The sequence below is a fragment of the Spermophilus citellus genome (genome assembly GCF_964194105.1).
Source record: "Spermophilus citellus genome assembly, chromosome: X".
Classification (NCBI taxonomy): Eukaryota; Metazoa; Chordata; class Mammalia; order Rodentia; family Sciuridae; genus Spermophilus; species Spermophilus citellus.
This window is the reverse complement of record NC_138190.1, coordinates 26,545,703-26,567,007: the sequence shown is the minus strand read 5'-3', so window position 1 is coordinate 26,567,007 and position 21,305 is coordinate 26,545,703. Positions and strand designations below refer to the sequence as shown.

The window sequence follows — 21,305 nt, the reverse complement described above, 5'->3', positions numbered from 1 at the left end:
TATTTTACTTGCTTCTTTGCAGGTGGACTTTCTATGCTTTCCTATTATTGCTGCTCCTCAGTGATTTTTGTCCTGTTTTGACTTTGGCTTTCTGTGATAAAGATATCAGCTTCATTTGCAAATGGCTTTCCCACTTACATTCTAATTGTAGTAGCTGTGTCTCTCAGTTAACCTTTTTTGAGAAAAAAAAATCTAATGTGTGCTGGCTTACCTCCCTGTGAATGTTCAACACCTCACTGTCTAGGTAGACAAGGGGAAAAACTGAAGACAGAGACAGGGAAGCTCATGGTGGTCAGTCATTCCTCATTTCAAGAAAGGGGCTGTAGGGGCTCGGGATGTGGCTCAATTGGTAGTGTGCTTGCCTGGCATGCATGAGGCACTGGGTTTGACCCTCAGCACCACATAAAAATAAAATAAAGATATTGTGTCCACTTAAAAAAAAGCTAAAAAATAAATATTATAAAAAAAGAGAAAGGGGCTATAAGTTGTTCAGGCAGAAAATATCTGCCCTTGGATCCAGTTTTCTAACAACTCTTTGTGTATTTTTTCATATTAAATATGATTCTTAGGGTTGGAGTTGTGGCTCAGTGGTAGAGTACTCACCTAGCACATGCAGGGCTTTGAGTTCGATCCTCAGTATCACATAAAAATAAAATAAAGGTATTGTGTCCAAGTATATCTAAAACAATTTTTTTAAATGTGATTGTTCTCAAGTTTTGTAAATCAAGTCTTAGGAATGATAGTGCTTTATTTAGGGATTTTAATCTAGGATATACAGGTATAACTGAGGTTTGTGAAGTTGTTTTGGAAAAAAATTACATCTTGAAATTAAGTATTTTTCTATTATAAATGTGAGTGACAATCCTCAGTAATAGCAATACTTCTGACTTTATCACCAACAGAAATGACAATTACATATCATGTCTCTGTATATACTGTATATACTTAAAAATACCATTTATGCTTATTACTGCTCTGAAGACATTCTAAAAATCAGTATGGTAGGCCTTGTTAGTTAGTTAGGAGAGAAAACATGTACTACATATTACAAAATTAATAAAATATTGCATATGTTATGTTTCAGCATAATTGATTTAAGATCCTGTTAATTGTATTCCTTTAAAAGCATTAGTATTAGAAGGGGTTTAATCACCATATGGCAAACAGGTTAGTGGTACCAAAAAGCTGAACCTCCTTGCTGCAGAAATGCAATAGCACCATACCTGTTGAATTTTTTCAAAGCATATCATTATTTGTGGATGTGTCTTCAAGTGACTATTTCTATTCATTACATGTACAAATTAAATAAAACATATTTAATTAGATACTGTGTATGTTATAGTCATGAATAAATAAGAAATTAATGATGTTTATATATAAATATTTTTCCTGTATCCCTAATAATGAAATTGCAATCAATGTATATGATGTGACTTCATGCTTCATAAGCATATTTGTTGTAGGTTTAAAAATTTACAAGGTTTAGGCATAGAAACTATACACACATTCCCATCACAAGTATGCAATGCTAATGTTATCATATGTTACTTAAAGCTCAGTGCTGTCCTTTTCACAGGCTACTCAGAAAGAGATTGAAAAGCAAAAGCTGCATTTGAAGAGTGTCACAGAAATAGGAGAGGCTTTGAAAACGGTGTTGGGCAAGAAAGAGACCTTGGTAGAAGATAAACTGAGTCTTCTGAATAGTAACTGGATAGCTGTCACTTCCCGAGCAGAAGAGTGGTTAAATCTTTTGTTGGTAAGAGACTGGAAGCTTCTCCACCCATCTCTAACATGAGAAAAAGATTATGCAAGCATTAAGTAATAATATTTGAAGACTCCACCTCTCCACAGTCATACTGGCTCCTAAATTTATATCTGTAGATCTCTATAACCACATTTTAACATATTTTTGTCTGTCTATGCTATATTCTTATGGAGATCTCACTTAAAATTAATTTGAGGGATACTTTATTTTTATCTTTTTAGAATTATAGAAAGAAAGTAGGACACGTTATTTAAGAATATCGTTTAATCAAATAACATTATAATCTATCTTTGTACAATTAAGGAATACCAGAAACACATGGAAACCTTTAACCAGAACGTCGATCAGATTACAAAGTGGATTATTCAGGCTGATATACTTTTGGATGAATCTGAGAAAAAGAAACCCCAGCAAAAAGAAGACATACTTAAGGTAGCAAATAAAATATTGTGAAAAGTAATTTTCAAACTGCACAACAGTTATGTCAATTATGTTTGTCCTAGAAGACACCAAGGACTTAGTAAGAGTGAAACAATCTTTCTTTCCTTCCTTCTTTCCTTCCTTCCTTCTTTCCTTCCTTCCTTTCTACATTCTTTTGTGAATGGGAATTAATGACATTGAAAAGCTCTATAATCTGGATATATGTCCAAATCCATCTCTTATCTAATCACACCCAGTGTAAACTCTGGTTAGAAAAAAATTCCATGATCTATTTTGTTACTGTATTGCAAGTTCTTGTCTATTTTAATGGTAGTGCTATTATATTTTTGCATCTAACACAAAACACAGTTTCTCTTCGTTATTTGTAGAACCCATCTTAGTAAACACCTAAAATGCAATCATTAGGATATTTTACCTATGCTAAATCCCACTCTTTGTACAGGCTGAGCATCCCTGATTCAAATATCAAAATTCAAATTGCTCCAAAATCCAAAACTTTTGTGTACCATCATGATGTTACAAGTAGAAAATCCCACACCATGAAACTGTCTCAAGAACAAAAGTATTTTAAAATTATTATATACAGTTATATTCAGGTTAGGTGTATAGATGTACGTGAAACAAATGAATTTTGTGTTTAGACTTGGGTCCCATCTGCAAGATGGCTTATTATATGAATGCAAGTATTTCAAAATTCAAAAAAATATTTCACAAAATCTATAACACTTCTAGTCCCAAGTACTTTGGGTAAGGAATATTCAACCTCAAATTATTCATAATCTGGGCTAGATAAAACTGAACTTTTCATTTTTTAATCCCATGAAAAGTGATCATAGCTTCGGCTCCCCCTGATTTTGAAATACTTATTAGGGAATCCTAATTCTTATTTTTCAAGGATAACAATCTGTCTTCTAAAAAATTATTCCTATAAAAGGGTATGAGAGGTATAATGTACAAATATATCTCATTGACACTACATTGACTTTGCTGGATGCTATCCCCTTTCTTAATTAAATAGGAAGAATTGAATTTTAAAGCTCATATACATTAATAATTCTTAATTGAGTTTTGCTGAGCTCTTCAATAATATTAGGTGCCTAGTGAGTTGCTACTTAAAGAATGCTCATAAAAACCAAAGGCCAAATGTTCTCTCTGATATGCAAATGCTAACACACAATAAGGGAGGGGGATAGAAGTTCAGTGTATTAGACAAAGGGGAATGAAGGAAAAGGAGGGGAAATGGGAATTGGGAAGACAGTAGAATGAATCATGAATCTGACATAACTTTCCATTGTTCATATATGAATACACCACCAGTGAAACTCCACATCATGTACAACTGCAAGAATGGGATTTTAATTAGAATACTAAGTCATACTCCATGTATGTATAATATGTCAAAATACACTCTACTGTCATGTATATCTAAAGAGAGCAAAAAGCAGCCACTCATGATTTATTTCTTTGCACTTCATTGTTTTTTTCTTTCTATACCATGGGTATTTCCCACAGTTTATGATTCCATCTTTTTTTATTGGTTGTTCAAAACATTACATAGTTCTTGATATATCATATTTCACACTTTGATTCAAGTGGGTTATGAACTCCCATTTTTACCCCGTATACAGATTGCAGAGTCACATCAGTTACACTTACATTGATTTACATATTGACATACTCATACAACAGATATGATTCCATCTTAATGAAAAACTCTAAATGCATTTTAGGCTATCTCCAAAACATATTTACCCTATTGTCTGGAACTAATTTTGATATATTTTCCATTCTTTCTTGAAATGCAATCAAAGATGTCACCTTATGATGAAATCTTTGAGATAATAAGAATGGTATTTATAAACTTACAGCATCTGTGATCCCTTGGGTTAGGCAGAAAATTATTCAATACCTCTGTATGTAACACAGAATCCGTGTGTTAGAAAATCAGTTTTTTCACTGATAGTCTATATAATAAACCAAGAGGAACTCCAAATGAGTAGGAACGAATAGAAAAGTGTGCTTCCCTGGTAAGTACATATTTAGGTTATTCTACAAATATTAAATTTAGTCAAGATAAAGTAAGACTAAATATAAAATAATATCATTTTTGTGGACAACATAAAGTCAGAAAATAGGGTTTGTCCATCTCAGAATAAGTAAAGTTTAAATTTACACTCATCATACTTAATCAAAGATAGGGACCTGTTTTTCAGATCATACATGTTGATCACTCTACTTTTTATGGAATTTGGCTTTTCCCCTGTCTTTTCATTCTTTTGCCTGCCTGCACCTACCTACCCCTCTCTCTCTCTCTCTCTCTCTCTCTCTCTCTCTCTCTCTCTCTCTCTCTCTCTCTCTCTCTCTCCTTCCATTACTAACTTTAAGCCCTATTTCTTGCTCATGGAATATAGCGTTTAAAGGCTGAAATGAATGACATGCGCCCAAAGGTGGACTCTACACGTGATCAAGCAGCGAACTTGATGGCAAACCGCGGTGACCACTGCAGGAAAATAGTAGAACCTAAAATCTCAGAGCTCAACCATCGATTTGCAGCCATTTCTCACAGAATTAAGACTGGAAAGGTAGGAAGATCTACTCCAAGGTGGAAAGTAGTGCTAAATGATCTCTTGCGAAGGTTGCACAGTGCCCTGAAGGGGGCAAGCAACCCCCACAGCAAAGTTTTCAAAAGGAAAATGAAGGCCAAATTGCACTTAAGGAAATTTTACCACTGACTTTCATGAGAGATAAATCAATCTCCCCACCCCCTTCTCTCTCTCTGTCTCTCATACGTCTTTGCTGCTACAGCTATTTTAGAACTGCATTCTGCACTGTACATATGTACTTTCAGGGGTCACCTACAGCAAAGTAGCAAATAGCATGCTGCAGGCAAAAATAAAAAAAAAAATACAAAAGCACAAAAGACTAAGAACACACTACTGATATTGATATATTTGATATATTTGATAAATATAATATTGCTTGTGTGTAATATAGATTGAATATCCAAAATGAGGCCTTGTACATTTCCTGCATGATATAGGGTTTTTGTACTTCTTATTGTGCACATGTGTGTATTAATGTGTTCTTGCTAGTTGCAAACACTGTGACAAAATACATTAGGCTATAATGAAATGCTCAAGCCATGAAAACAAATAGTTGCAAAGCTTATATATCCTAATTTTTGTAATTTTATATGTTTATATTCTATTTAATGAAAAACCAGGGGATATGGTACTTTTGCATGAAAACCTTTATATTTGTGTAACATTTAATGAAGATAAAATCTTATGTTATGCAAAAATATATGAATATAGCATAAAATTTCAACTCCTTGAGGAATATTTCAAATGCAAGGAATTCCTGCAAAATTGATATAATGCAGTTTGACACATTTTCAATATAGTATACAATTGCTTTCAAATATAAAAATATGTATGAAAATATATGTATTTAGACACATAGATAATTGCTGGGGTTTTAAGTGAGAAAAACCTTATTGAAATATTGTGAGAAAATATGATACAAAATGTCAGGTAAGTATTGATTCCTAGAGAAATAGGAGAATGTGTTCAAAAAATTATTTTTGAAATTATGGACACCTATTAAAGTCCGGTTTCACAATTGCTACAGTATCTAGGGCATTATAGTAAGTTATCATGTTATATATAATATATATTTGAAGTAGGTTTCAAAATATATGAAATCTGATATGAAGAATTCTAAATAGTTTATGCACGAGATAAAGTTATCATCAAAGCTCACCTTGCCAAGTATATATATATATATATATATATATATATATATATATATATAGTCATTATCACTTGTAAGAAAATCTGACAGATTCTGAAATTTTATTTTCAGTGTATACTTAGTTCTTTAAGAATTTACTTTGATACTTAAATAGACAATTGCTTTTACTTCTAGAGACAGCAATGGCTTAGGTAATACCTCAGTAACCAAGAGACTTTTATTTCAATCATCTAAAAATACTAATGCTTCAATACTAAGTTTTATTTTCTTCCCATCATATATATATATACAATTTCAATAAATTATGACATTCTAGAATATTTAATAGAAAATGATTTTATTTTGAGATACATTATGTTAGAAGATTATGATTTCCAGACACTATTGAAAAATGGAGCAAATTCATCCTCCACCATAAGTGACAAATATAGCTTAGGCAAGTTTGTAAATAATACAAATTCATGAGTGTTCATACTGTTTTACACAAATTTGTATTAGTTCTGAAAATCATGAATTAGATAAGCCACTCAGTGTGCTTCTTTTATTTTCCTTTTTCAGGGTAAGATATAGATATTTCAAATCAATATTTTCAATTGTATATTAATTTGCAAAATAATCCCATACTTGCTTGCAAAATATTCCTTTTCTCTAAATTAGTAAAGATAGCTTGGTGCAACAGTAATCCCATATTGGCAATCTAACCAGATAATTATGCTCTACCATCAGGATGGAAAGAAAAACCACAGATAAAACAAATTTAATACTTTGCTTATTTATTCATTGCATCAACAGATGATATAGAACTTCCACTAGAGAGTGTGAAAAGATATGAGAATGTAAAGATACTTGCTTAAGAATTATCCTGCTTACAAACACAAAAATAAATACTTATCATAGTCTCAAAATGTTTAATACTAATGGAACTTCATGGAGATGTTCAAATACTGCTGAGGTAATCCTAGCAGAAAGATTGAGCAGTGGACTTAAAAGACGCAACACTATAGCTGAATTTGTCAGCAACAGAGAAAACATGAAATTTTTCTAAGTATCTGTTTGAGTATTTGTATGATAAGGGAGTTACATTGGATTAATAGTTTTTAAAAGAAAAACTAGCCTTATCTCTGAAAAGTTACTCAAAATGAAATGTGTAAAATGGAAAATAGCAATAGTGCAATTACTTGTTGGGGATACTTCATTTTCTCTTTTCTGTGCCTAACTTCAGAAACTACACGTTATGCCCATAGAATATGCTGTCAAATTTCTAGCCTACTCAGAAGTCACTGCTAGTTCTAAATTTGACAGTTCAATACTCTTCTGTTGATGCAATAACACATTTAAGATAGTTGATGGCTTATGTGTGTATATATTGAGTAGGGAAATTCTGAAAGTGCCAAAAATCATAAGGATGGCTTTTCATCTCAAAATTTGGCTCCTTTATAATAGGGTTTATGAAGGATGTGGTTAGGTAGGACTATGACTTTACTATGGTTGAATCTTTGGCTTGATTTTGCAGAGGAGAAAAACCTGGGGGAAAACCTATGGTGATAAAATAAATAAAAATAGTTTGGTACTGAATATGGGTCGATTATAAACTCAGTGTAAGAACAAATTTCATGATAATCTTTTAAAGGTCAACTATAAATGGTAACTGAGTGAATTTTTTTCCTGATAATTCAATGGTAGCTGCTACTATTGCTACTTGGTGAAGAATGCAAAGTTGAGTACTCCTGTGTCTCCTGTCCATGGAAGAAATTCTAAAACACAGAAAGCAGTAAGCACTGGAATCTTGCTTTCAGACTAAGAGCTTTTCTGTTCTAGTGCCTCTCTCTATAGTGGCAATTTTAGCCCTCAGTGAGAAGCAGTATGGTGAGAAGAAAAATTCTTAACTGGAAGCCACAAGATTGTTTTAAATAGTAGCTGAGAATATTTATATTTATATGATCTTGCATATTTCCCTTCTAACTCTTAGAGCCCATTTCCATCTATAGAATTAGATAGATGGTATCTTATTTTAATCTCAAAATTGTAGTGAGGATCAAATGATGTTAGGTATATATAAACTCACACTTAGGAAATCTGTTGATTGTTATGTGGAGATGAACTGGTAAAATCTCATCAATATCAATAATTATTACCACAATTAGATATTATTAGACTTGAATGGCCAAATTTAGGATTGAGACAAATATCAATAGAAAAATGAAATGGAAGAATTGTTGACTACTTCTTCCATCCTTTGCTGGAATGAGCTGGAGCTAAAATAACATGTATCTTCTACTTAAATTGTAAGGACTATCCTTAAAGATAATCAAGTGAAGCAACTTAAGAAGAACTAGAAAGTTCTACCTGTCCCTAATACAGTCCTTAAAATACATGAAATACTGCTTCATGTATCATTTAGATTAATTAAGTGTATTCAGTGGCTTTGAAATACCTTAATCTTTCCTAATCTATTTGAAATCAGAGTAAAGAGATGGTAGTTTTAATGGAGAGGGTCAGAATTATAAAGAAGAATCAGGAACCATTTTAGAGTTCTAAGTAAAGTGGATGGCATCAATGAAAAGATACACTTTGTCTCAATTCTGTTTTATGACATCTGAGCATGGGTGTGGGGCTGGTGGGGAGGGATCCTATCAGGGAAACAAGCTGTCAAGAAACAAATGCATAGAAAAGAGGTGGAGAGGCAATAAACAGCATTGTTTTGTTGCCTATGACACCTCTATTCTTATATATCTTCCCAGAAACCAAGTTGAAGAAGGGGAGTTGGAAATTTGGGGGACATGATAGTTGAGGTGGATCTTAAAGAACTAAAGAAGCAAGAATTTGGAAAAGGGAGCAATCTGGATCAACCATGACCAACCATATGCTATTTTTAGGTCACAATATTTGGCACTGTCAGGACTCTTGCTAGGTAAGATGTGACAGATTTAAAGGGGTTTACTGTTTAATGGTGGAGCAAGATGTATTCCTGGATACTAGATTGGGAATGAGTAGAGCGAGTAGATGGAGAGTTCCATGTTCCAGCAGCACAAAGAAGGAAAGAATTCTAGAAAGTCCTATGAAGAACCTCAAGAGTATAGTTTGTTCAATGGAGGTTCATTAGGGCATGTGGCCTAAAGCTTAAATGTGGATATGATTGAAGAGGATGGGTAGACACAGAGTGAAGAGGTCATGACAATAGACTAATAGATTATGCTTGGTTCAGTGGGCAATAAGGAGTTTTTAATGTTTTTTTTTCCCATGCACTGTTGAAAGATTAGTTTATGAGTAGTTTGAGGAAAAATCACCTGAATGCGACAGAAAGTAGGAAAACTAGTTAGGAGGCCATTACAATAGTTTAGATGAGACACAACAATAATCTCAATATTGGAATAGCTATGGGACTGGAAAAGAGTTGTCAGTATAAATCGATGAATCTCAATCATTTGCATGTATTGGAAGATTGTTAAATTGTTAAATTGTTAAAACATAGATTACTGTGGCCTATACCTAGAGATTATGATACAGTAGAACTTGGGAGTAGCCTGAGCATTTGCATTCCTAGTAAGTTTCCAAGTGAGATTGATGAAAATGATCTGGAAACCTCGCTGAGAGAATGACTGATCTAGAGGCATTGAGAACTAGTTTAGAGTTCAGTTATTACCTATGAGGGCCAAGAAGATGATGGAATAAGAATTGGTTTAGGATTCAAGTCTGATTGAGAAAGTCTACATAAAATTTCAGTAATCAAATGTGCATCAATACATATCTGTCATTTTGTAATACTTACTTTCTAAAGAAATTTAATTCACCAGACTTCATCTAGCTATGCACTATAGATATAGGCAATCATTTTACTTTTTACAAGATATTATGAAATTTATACACATAATTTGCTTAGATTGTGTTATTGTCTAAAGATTTAGGAATAGTTTATCTTTCTAAGTAGCAGAAAATTTAAATATTGGTCCTAAATTTCATACTAACTAAAATAAAAGTGAACTTGTTTTTTTGTCTTTAATGCTTAACTAAGACTTATGTGCTTTAGAGGGTATATACCATATGTTCTTCAATTTCCACATGGGCCTTGAAAATGGCAACAAAAATTCATATAGCAATTTCTTTATATATGTATTACATCTGAAATGTGAAATTAGGACAATCTGGGATCATGTATTTAAATATTCATATTTTATTGTGTTAATTATTAGGAAGTATCAGATTTTGTGACCTCCAATGTAAGCAGATGTAAAAATATTCTTTATGAATCAGAGACTTGTGGATATTTATAGGGACTATGAGAGAGCCAGTGAGTTTTCCATATGATGTAGAATATATCAAGAAAAAGAAACACATGGTTGGATCTAATCTATCTTAAAATGTGGTTTTATATGTGAAAAGAATTGAATAATAGTTTAGGCAGATATTTTGGATCTCCTAAACATCAATGTAAAATAGATTATGTAACTCATAAATATAATCTAAAATGTCAAATTTATACTTATTAGATTTGAAAAATTTAATTAAAATCTAAATTTCTGTGATCAGTTTTATTAGTACATATAAACCTTTTCCCTTTTGCAATCTGTTTCTAATCATGTTCTAATGTGATACCTTTTCTGTCAGAAGACAGCCCTTGATTGGTACAGTTATTCTTGTTATATAAATATACCTTTTTAGTAAAATTTTCTACAAAGTAATTTTAAAAAACATAGATTAAAAACTATGGAATAAAATTTAATATTAAAATATATAATATTACAACAAATAGCCTCAGGTAACAGTTACAGATTAATACCCAAAGAATATAATATACCTGCTAATTTTGTTTAACTTAAATAAGAAAGAAATGAACCTATCAACAGAATTTCTATACTAACATTATTATTTCACATTTGCAATTGGCTTTCCCTATAACAAGGTTAATTCCATTGAAACTTTGGTAATAAATCTATTTTACAATCATCTGAAATGTTTTTAAAGTAGTTATGTAATTGAGTTTGGTTAGCAGTCATTTGATAAAAGTAACTGGGTCTTATTAGCATGACATTTGAAATGGTTGAAGCTATTTGGTGATTCCGGATTGTGGTCCTTTAAAAAGGAAAATTATTTTCCTGATCAGTGTCAACAAATTCAAACTATATGTTGTTTGGACCGGAGACTTTCATATATTTAGATATTTATACAGGAATGTGAGAGAAGCATTGTGTTGCCCAAGTTCTCACAGCATGCCCACTCTAATTAGCTGATTCTCAGCAGAGTTTAGTACATCTATTTACGTCAGCAAGTATTTATTGTTGGTCTATGATGTGGTATTATGAACACATTCAATTTTATTTCAAACACAGGGATTTCAGTATAGTCCTTTATTTTAAAAACAAATGATTGAACAAAAAGTAGAAGGGAGTAAGGAATAGAGGAAGAGAGGGAGAAAGCAAGAAAAACGAAAGAAAACTAAATAAATCCAGAGGAAGTCAAAAGTATGAAATTGTCCAAAGTGTTATATTTTTGCTTTTAGTTTATCTGTCTCCCTCATATATTTTAGGATGAAACCTTTCCTCTTTTTTTCATTTGCAACTACCAAACTGACATAATCATGAAATAGAGATGTGTCCCCACTTACTCTTTTTTTAAAACTTTATTTTATTGGGCCTGGGGATGTGGCTCAAGCGGTAGCGCGCTCGCCTGGCATGCGTGTGGCACTTGGGTTCGATCCTCAGCACCACATACCAACAAAGATATTGTGTACGCCGAAAACTAAAAAAATAAATATTAAAAAAAATTCTCTCTCTCTCTCTCTCCTCTCTCACTCTCTCTTTAAAAAAAAAAGAAAAAAAAATTAAAAAAAAACTTTATTTTATTAATTTATTTTATTTTTAATATGATGCTGAAGATAAACCCAGTGCCTCACATGTGCTAGGCAAGCACTTTACCACTGAGGTACAACCCCCAGCCCTGCCCCCCAGTTACTCTTAATAATTGTAGACAGTGGGCTTATTTTTGACCTGCCAATGTATATTAACCAACCAATATAGTTTTGGTTGATTTATAACATCTTGAGATGTGTAACCATGAAATTAGTCACATCAATTCAAAATCAATAGGTATGCATGGGTTAATGTCCCCAAGTTACCCTCACAACTTAGCCACATTTTCAAATTTTCATCATCAAAACATTAAACCAGTACCTTACCTAATAGCAAAAGAATGCGACCAGTGAATTTCACTATTTTGAGTTTTTGTTTCATTTATAAAGTTATTTTTTATATTTCCTTATTGTTTACTCTAAGTTTAAAATAAGAGAGTGAATAAGTCTATACATTATTGAGTTATCTTTGTTCTAACATAGATGTAGTATCTTTACAATACTCTTATTTATGTTTGTGAGTTTTATTTCCTCTTCAGATAGAATTATTTGAAATGACGCTTCATATCGTGTCAGCAGTCTGTCTTTTCTGTATTACAGGATGTTACTTGTCCTTGAAACTTTATTCATTTGGTTGCTATGGATTATTCTTTTCCTATTTTCTTATACTAATATTGTAATGATAAATAAATTTTCAAAGCTGCAGAATGGAAAGAGGAGATTGATTGATTTGAAACAATTTTAAACCAATCTGTAGCACTTGGATTATTTATTTTCAATTTAGATTTTAGTGTAATTCCAATATAGTGGTCATTAATCATGATTACTAAGATTTCATAGTCCAGAACAAATGTTTATTTTGCTGTGTGTGTGAACACAGTCATTATTTTGCTAGTGTATCTATGCACGATGAAGTAATATTTAACCAAAGGAAAACTTAACATTTTAATATTGATAAAGTGTATATGAGTAATTTTGAATGCTTTCAACTTTCTAATGAATCAGTTTGTAATTGATTTTGCTTTTATTCAGTCTGTTATTCGTCGTTAACTTGTTTATAAGTCACCTTTAATGCCAAAACTTCAAAAAAGCCTTAAATTTCATTAATCCTTAAATCTTCCAACAAAGCACAATGAATAGTTGTTAAGCAATTTGAAGCAACATTAAAATATCAAGGAAAACAAAGTGTTGTCTTTCTCAGTTTCTCTGTCTCTTTCTTTTGTGTCCATTTATCTGTTTATTAAACTTCTCTATGTTCTACTTCATATGTATTTTGTATAACTGCACAGTCATGCTAAAACTATTCTTAAACTAAAAAGGTAAGTAAAAAATATAATTGTGTGAAAACTATGTTTGGTGTGTACATTTTCCAACAATATTATAACTTCTGTTTGATTATTTTCTATATATTCTAAAGCGTATCTTTCGTGCTCTGTCCAACTATGTGATATAATTGTGATTCTATTTCTTCTGTGGTCATGTTTTATTTAATATCAATAGAAGTAATTTATCTAGTAATTAAGATGATTTATCATCACTTTGAACTGCTTTATACTGCATCATAATTCTGAATTGAAAAGGCAGGTATCATATACTACATATATTTAAATTTGGTGACTCAAGAGTGAGATTTTGAACTATAGATGCTTCCTAATGGTGCATTTAAAAATAGTTTCTGCCAAGAATACACCAAAAATAATTGGAGTGTTACTTATGATTATTTTGGTTATAAAGTTGATCATTGACAATCAATCTATAGGTAGTTCTAAAACCAGTAACTGATTGAGTAAAGACCTTTTCTATTCAAAAAGGGGATCATATTTGTTTTGGAAAATACAGAGTACTGTAAGATACATTGCCAATCTCAAAGACTGAAATCCTCTTAGAGAAACAAAGCATACATCCTTAACAATAAAATAACATCATATTTACTTGTGAAAGGTAGTACAACACAATTTAGGATTACACATAAATGAGACTCCTGACAGAAGATCAAACACACTCCTGTTAGTTTTCCTATATACAAATTCCTCTCAGAAAACATAGTGCAAATGAACAAGACTAACTTTATATGGTTAAACTAAATACAAAAACATTGATTAATAAATTGTTCATATTTTTACTTTTTTGGTAAGATATTATTCCAACAACATTTTTTGAACAAATAATAAGGTTTTTGCTTTGATCCATGTTGTGATTAATAGAGTATATACATATATACACCACTCAATAATGTCATCACAAACTACATGTGATTATTAATCATTTGAAATATGGCTATTACAAATTAAGATGTGCAATAAATATAAAATATACATGGATTTTGAAGACTTGATATGAAAAAATGTAAAATGTCACATTAATAATTTTATATTATAGGTTTGTCCAATCACTTGTTGGATACATTGTGAAAGAAAATATATTATTAATTTTCCTTATGTTTTTTATTATGACAAATAGATAATTTAAAATTACACATGACTTTTATTATATTTGTTTTAAGCTAAACAACTCTGGTTTTAGAGGAAAGAATGTACTTTAAAGTGAAAAAAATTAAGAAAATTATCTATGATAAAAGGGTTGTATTTCAATATTATGATGTAATCTATTATCATCAAGACTGTATATTTTTAGCAATGAGAAACTCACTACCTTAAAATTACTGCTTAAAAATATTCCAACCTTAATAAATTATTATCATATTTGCCTAAAACTCAGGCTCCAAATAATTTGTATCCATTTATTCTAGTTATTCATTTTGAAGTACACAAAGTAATTCAAACCCTAATCTGCATAATGACCTTTTCCTTGTCTTTGGTCAAGGAATCTAGACCCCATACATCCTTCTAATGAAGTCTAACCTTCCATTATCTTGCCTGAATAATTACTTATTTTTAATAGTACCTAAAGTCTTCTCACATCTTCTGTTTTGGCACTAGATGGCATCATGGTATTCCTAGCATTTGGCCATTTGTTAATATATTTCCTACCTAGACAGGTCTTTTGAAAATTCTACATATAAATTGTATTATTTAAAGGACTCTTCAAAATGTTTACTCTGCTACCCCATCATTAGTCATTCTTTGTTTATTTTTTTCAGAAAATATTTTTTGAGTGCCTACTATGTTGCAAGAATAAGTTTTGGTAGAATAACAAAAATGCCTCATTTCCCATGGATATTCATGTAACTCATCTCACTAACTTTGTAATTTTTGCATAAGTTTTGTTTCTTCAAATCTTAACTGCTACCCAGGGAAAAACAAGTGCAAAGCCCTTGGCATCTTCCTCAAGATCATTTTGTATATTATTACAGATTAATAAATCAATAGTTTTGTTGTCTAGAGTGATACAACATAAACTGGTGTTTAAATATTTTCATTTTCATCATTAGAACTTCATGATTTTGTCAAATCCCTCAGTAAAATAAAAACTCACTACATCAACAAGTATTCGTTTATTATTCAAAATCATGTTTTCAAAAGAGGAAGATCTTGAACTAAGGCAATGTGTGGATATTATTTCGAGAGGAAACAACAAGAGCTAAGATTTTAGTCAACATATATATATATATATATATTTCTTATCCCTGTGTTACAAATGAAAAAGCTGAGGTTCAAAGAAAATAACTTGTCCAAGGCCCCTTACCGCTTAAAAAGTGGAACACATTTCCAATCTGTACATTCTTACACAAGACATTGTATTCTTCACCGTAAGATCAAAGGAATTTTAAGGTACTTGAGGAGGGATAACAGATCATCAAATGGTGTGCAACAAAAGACTATAATGGTAACAATTAAATAAGGTCCATGGGACAAAATTGAGGGAAGCCTTCAGTATCATCCTGGAGTTTGAACTTTATTCTTCCTGTACCCCCCAGGTACAAAAGGTTCTGGAACAACATAATAGCATAATGAAAAAGATTTGAGGACATACTGACCTGATCACTGTGCACAGGCTGGAACTGGTTTGGCAGGAAGGAGATTTTATTCTAGTCTGGAAGTAATTGCCTGTCCTATGTGAGGGCTCAGAAAGATGATGCGCCTGGGAATACAAAGCAAGTGGATCATAGAAAATTAATTAACACTTACTGATACTTATTAGAAAAAGATATTCAAGAATGAATGACATGACTTATGTTTTAAACATGGATGACTAAGAAAAATTATCTATTTACAGAACTAGGAAATTTAGTGTTGTAAGAAGTTTGGGGGAAGTTAAATAGCTTAGTTCTAGATAGATTGAAATTCAGGTGAGAAATTAACTAATTTCTAGTCTAGACTGGAATTCAGAAGTGAGATCACAGCTTGTCTTTATAACAGTTTGAGAAGCACAAATCTTATAGTTAAAATCATGGAAGAAAATATATTTTATTATGGGAGAAGCATTGGGAAAAGGGTACAGAGGTCCAAATTTAGGGCCTTTGAAAATGCTATCAGTATATGGAGAGAAGATAAGCTAGAGAGGATGCAGGCAGACCAAAAAGGTAAATCTGACTGCAAATATATCCATGTTATTTTGATATCCAAGTATTCAATAAAAATTATTTTAAACATTTATCATTGTATGCTCACAAAATCAAGTAGAAAAAATGTAGTTTCTCTTATTAAAATCAGCAAACGTGAAGAACAGTTTAATAACATAACACTATCAAATTGGTATTGTGTAGTTAAAATTCTAAAGGATGGTATTCAAAACAAGGGTGGTAATAATTTTACCTTTAAAGTCCTTTGAACAGTATTTGAGGATTGAACTAAGGACTATGCTAGTAATATCTTGAAATATTCTTAAAGCTTATTTTTAAAAATTTTATTGCCGTGTAAAAATTATATACAATAGTGGGATTCATTATGCTGTATTCATACATACACATAAGATAATTTGACCAATATCATTCCCCAGAATTTACTCTTTCTCTCTTCTCCTCCCTCCCCCTGAACCACTTGCTCTAATCTACTGATCTCCCTTTTACTATCATTATTGATATTAATGTTTTTATTAGTTCATTATAGTTACATGCAATAGTGGAGTTCACTTTGAGATATTCCTACATGAATATAATACAATTGGCTTGATTTTAAGTCCCAGTATTTCTCCTTTCCCTACCCTCACACCTCTCCCTTATCCCCTTTATTTACTGGTTTTCCTTCTATTTATTTGGGTTTTTATGTGCTTTATAGTTATACATAAAATCACAATTCATTAGGACATATTCATGCATGCATGTAGCAGTTTAGTCAGTTTTATTTACTGACTAAATGAAACTCCTTTCTCCTTCTCTAGTTCCCTCCCTTCTCTAGTTCCTCCTCATTTCCTCTTACCCCCTTCATCTCCTCCCTTCTCTTCTGTTTTCATGAGATCCTGTAGTACTTCAAGTAACTATTATTTCCAATGACAATGATTATTTGGACTTAAAAATGAGTTTTCACCAAGTTACAGTTTAAAAGACTCCATAGATCCTTTCTGGGGTATATAGAAATGCCTAGATTATACATGTTTATTCATGTTGCATGTGAGAGTCATGCTCCCCTATGAATACCATTTAGTTATTCACTTACTCATTAGTGACAGACTACCATTACATATTTGATTTGTCCTTGAAAACTTACCTTATTGTCCTTTGGCTGTTTGCATCTAATAAAGATAGGAAAGACCTATGGCTGAAAATGTGACTGGGAAAGAACATGTGGGGATCAAAGTTGATGAATGCAATCATCCTGGGCATAAGACACTAAGACCTATTTCTGAATTAGTTCTATTATGTAAAATATCTCTGAAGAAAATCAGATTTCTATATTTCATCTCTGGGTTTTAAAACTATATTCAGCATAAATTTATTTTCCAGTGTTATGGGAAGAAATTAAATACAGAATATCAAGAGAGTAAAAGTGTATTTTATTAACAGAACTTTAATGACTAAATGTTGCCCCATCTTTTGAATATTTGAATTTCAATGTCTTTTCATTCATCACTCCTTTTTCATGTGTTTCATGAAGCAAATCAAAGAATATTCAAGTTTTTTGAAACTAGTCAATATGAGTTTCCAAATTAAACTGTTATGTTTTAAAAGGTTGAAAAACATATACTCAGACATTTTATGTTAAATATTCTAAGTTCATTCATGTGAATATATATGTGCCATCTAAGAAAACGTTCCTGAAGGCAAGCTAATGGCATTGTTTGTCTTAGAAGACCATGCTTGTCAATTTTGCCATGCAAAAAAATGACATTTAAGATAGCTGAGCAGATTGCCATGTAGTTTTTCTAAGGATAGGGTGACAATTATACATTTCTACCTGAGGTTACTGTTATTTGATGAATGAAGTAATTTTTGATAAGACATATTTGCTCAAATGATATCTATATCAGAATATTTAAGATAAGATTGAATTTGAGGTTAGAATATTAAACATTAGTGCAGCAAAATTTATGTAAATTGCCTTTTTTGATACCACAGAATGATGAATTGCATTATCTTGCATGTATGTTCAGCTCTGGTGATGTTAAATGTTTGTCCTTATTTGCATCTACAGGTACTTTCTCAGTTGTATTTCAAATCCTTCATAAAATATGATATGGAAACATAATGCATGTCATTAGTTTAGCCACAGGAGGTTGAATAAATGTGTTTCTTTTGGTATGTGTTTCTAATAAAAAGTAATTTTGATTTAAATTAGCACTATCTTTTTTTTTAGGCCTCCATTCCTTTGAAGGAATTGGAGCAGTTTAACTCAGATATACAAAAATTGCTTGAACCACTGGAGGCTGAAATTCAGCAGGGGGTGAATCTGAAAGAGGAAGACTTCAATAAAGATATGGTAAATTGGTTGTGATAAAGTGTGAATGAACTAGGAGTAAAAATGAAAAAAAAGTAGAAAGAAATTATATACTTCAGATCTCCAACTGAATTCTCAGAATATACCTCACACATTATATGATTCTACTGATTTTTAGAAATGCAAAATATTCTTGTTGACCTTTTATATCAAATGCCAAATTACTATGGTCTGGTCATATAGGAGCAATTACACACTCTAAAATATACTTAAATTTATTTTGACCTGTGCTGTTTTTGAACTTGGAGGGAAATATGTAATAGAAATAGTCAATCAGAAAATAAACTAGACATTTAATAAGAATTTCAGCTATCAAAGATAGCACATGTTTTGTGTCAGTCGTGTGTTTGGTCATAGAAGGGCCAAATTTACACAATATATATTTTGTTTACCAAAGTTTCCTACAAAGTTATTTTAACAAAAAAATGAGTAAATAGTATAGTATATGATTAAAATATGCCATGCTGCTTATTTCATAGGAGTAAAGAAATATGACCATGTGGGCTACTTATTAACTAAGAACATTCTCCTTCAATCACAATTTCAAGATGCCTTTGATGTTTTGCTCTGGCTTAATTACTTCTGCATCACATCCCTATTCACTGACTTTTATTCTTCCCTTCACCCTCCTTTCCACAGTTTTTTTTTCTCCTTGTTCACTGCCATCACCTCTGTGGCATTCTTAACCTTTACATGCATCTTTCTGGAGATTTTCAGAGATGTATTAATGCTAGAGGCTTCTCAAACAATGCTTGCAAGCAACATCAGAAGGCAATATATCAATTTTAGAAAATAGCCATGTGAAACAATAGGAGAAATATTTTCACCTACCACTCTTAGTTCCCACTGGTATCACTTCTGATTTCCTGGAGCTGCCCAAGTTCATACTTGCCATGAATGGGCTTTGGTGGTCTTGCCAACTCAGCTCATGGAAAGAAAGACAAGAAGAGCTTTCCAAGATACTGAATTCCAACTATCTCTACTTCATGTTAAAGAAGAAAGCAGAGGGCACCAAGATGAAAAGTACTGCTTGCTTCTTGGCTTGATCACAAACACTGTCCTAAAGCCCTTGCCTGGTTAAGGGGAAATAAGTGAAATCTATTTTGCTTAATTTTTTTTTGTCCTTAGAAAATGTTGCAGATTTTTGAAAGGCATAATAAAATAAGTAAGGTCTTTTATAGACTATGAATATGTCCATATTATTGTATACATTTCAATAGACTATTAATCAACAAATATCAGAAAAAAAATCCCATTTCTTCTAAGCAAAATCAGTAGGGCCTGAGTTGCATATTGAAGTTCAAATAGGTATTAAAGATTTAAATATATTACATCTAATACCATAAAAATAATATAAAATTACCCAAACATATGATATGGTCATTTTTTAACCTTAGCATTTCATACCTTCAGTAGCATTGCATGGAAAGCCTCCTTAATAGATAGTTTCATATTTTGAATTGAAAAATACAAAATTAGGGATGAAAAGCCAAATAGTTACATATATACCTATATTAGACCAGCATGTACTCAAATTATTTCACTTTTAAGTATATAAAATTAAAATATTGTTCTTAGAGTATAAAAACAAATTACACATTAAAATATTTGAAGCTATTTTCTCAATCCATATTTTAACACTTATTTATTTAAAGTTAACACATACTATGACATTTTATAAACAATTTGCAGTATTTGACAGCAATTCACTACATAATTTTTTACAAATTCCTCATGTCCTAAATTTGAATGCTGAGATTTCAAATATAAAACAGATTATTGATAAAAAAATTTCTATACATTTAAATGTAAGTATTTTCATTGAGTAGCATATTAGTATTTAAATTTTTTACCATTTTTCATACACATACACACATCAATTTAATTATATGGATGAGTTAACATTACAAATAACAAGGTTAGTTTATTTGTACAAACTTTAATTTCTAGAACTGTACTAAAAAAGCCGAAACAAACTTTCAAGGCAGTTCATTTACCTGATGAGAAAGTACCTTTACTCCTTCATCTTCGTACATATGCCCCTAAAATTGTTCTGTAGAACTAGATGGGAGAAACTTACTTCTTTTAAACTCTAAAGTATAAAAATAATAAAAGAAAAGGTATAACCATTGTATCTTTTAAGAAAGTTCCCTAAAAGTTTTAAAATTGGAGTTTTTGTGTGTGCTTAGATAACATGTTTTATTATCTCTGTTAACAATGTACAGCTTTAAAAAAAAACCAAAATGAAGACTGTACTTGTTGTTTTTAATCAGAGTGAAGACAATGAGGGTACTGTAAAAGAATTGTTGCAAAGAGGAGACAACTTACAACAAAGAATCACAGATGAGAGAAAGCGAGAGGAAATAAAGATAAAACAGCAGCTGTTACAGACAAAACATAATGCTCTCAAGGTATTAGAGCTAAAATTATAATATACCTTGCCTGTGGTTTTTTTCATATGTAGGGTAAAATTTATTTATTGTGCATAAATAAAATCTGCTTAAGAATCTTAGTCACAAAATTCAATTTTTTCTGTTCATATGTGTGCTTTAGTTAGCATTTTTGTGTGTTTTCTAATTTTAAAAGATGTCACTTAAAAGATATTTTCAGATTTTTCTGAATAATATTGAAAGGTATCAAAATGTATCATTCATAGTATTTATACATT

General features: G+C 31.3%; 1 protein-coding gene across 6 annotated transcripts in view; it reads left to right on the top strand.

Moving 5' to 3' along the window:
* The window catches only part of DMD (dystrophin), a gene marked incomplete at its 3' end in the record, with an annotated part of 2,539,585 nt that overhangs the window by 1,268,952 nt on the left and 1,249,328 nt on the right, over positions 1 to 21,305 (top strand). For all 6 annotated transcript variants that reach the window (XM_081277777.1, XM_081277778.1, XM_081277780.1 and 3 more), the window contains 5 exons: positions 1,577 to 1,756; positions 2,069 to 2,197; positions 4,618 to 4,788; positions 18,497 to 18,619; positions 20,911 to 21,048. In XM_081277777.1, the coding sequence (XP_081133903.1) occupies positions 1,577 to 1,756; positions 2,069 to 2,197; positions 4,618 to 4,788; positions 18,497 to 18,619; positions 20,911 to 21,048 (741 nt within the window). The remainder of the gene's footprint in view (positions 1 to 1,576; positions 1,757 to 2,068; positions 2,198 to 4,617; positions 4,789 to 18,496; positions 18,620 to 20,910; positions 21,049 to 21,305) is intronic.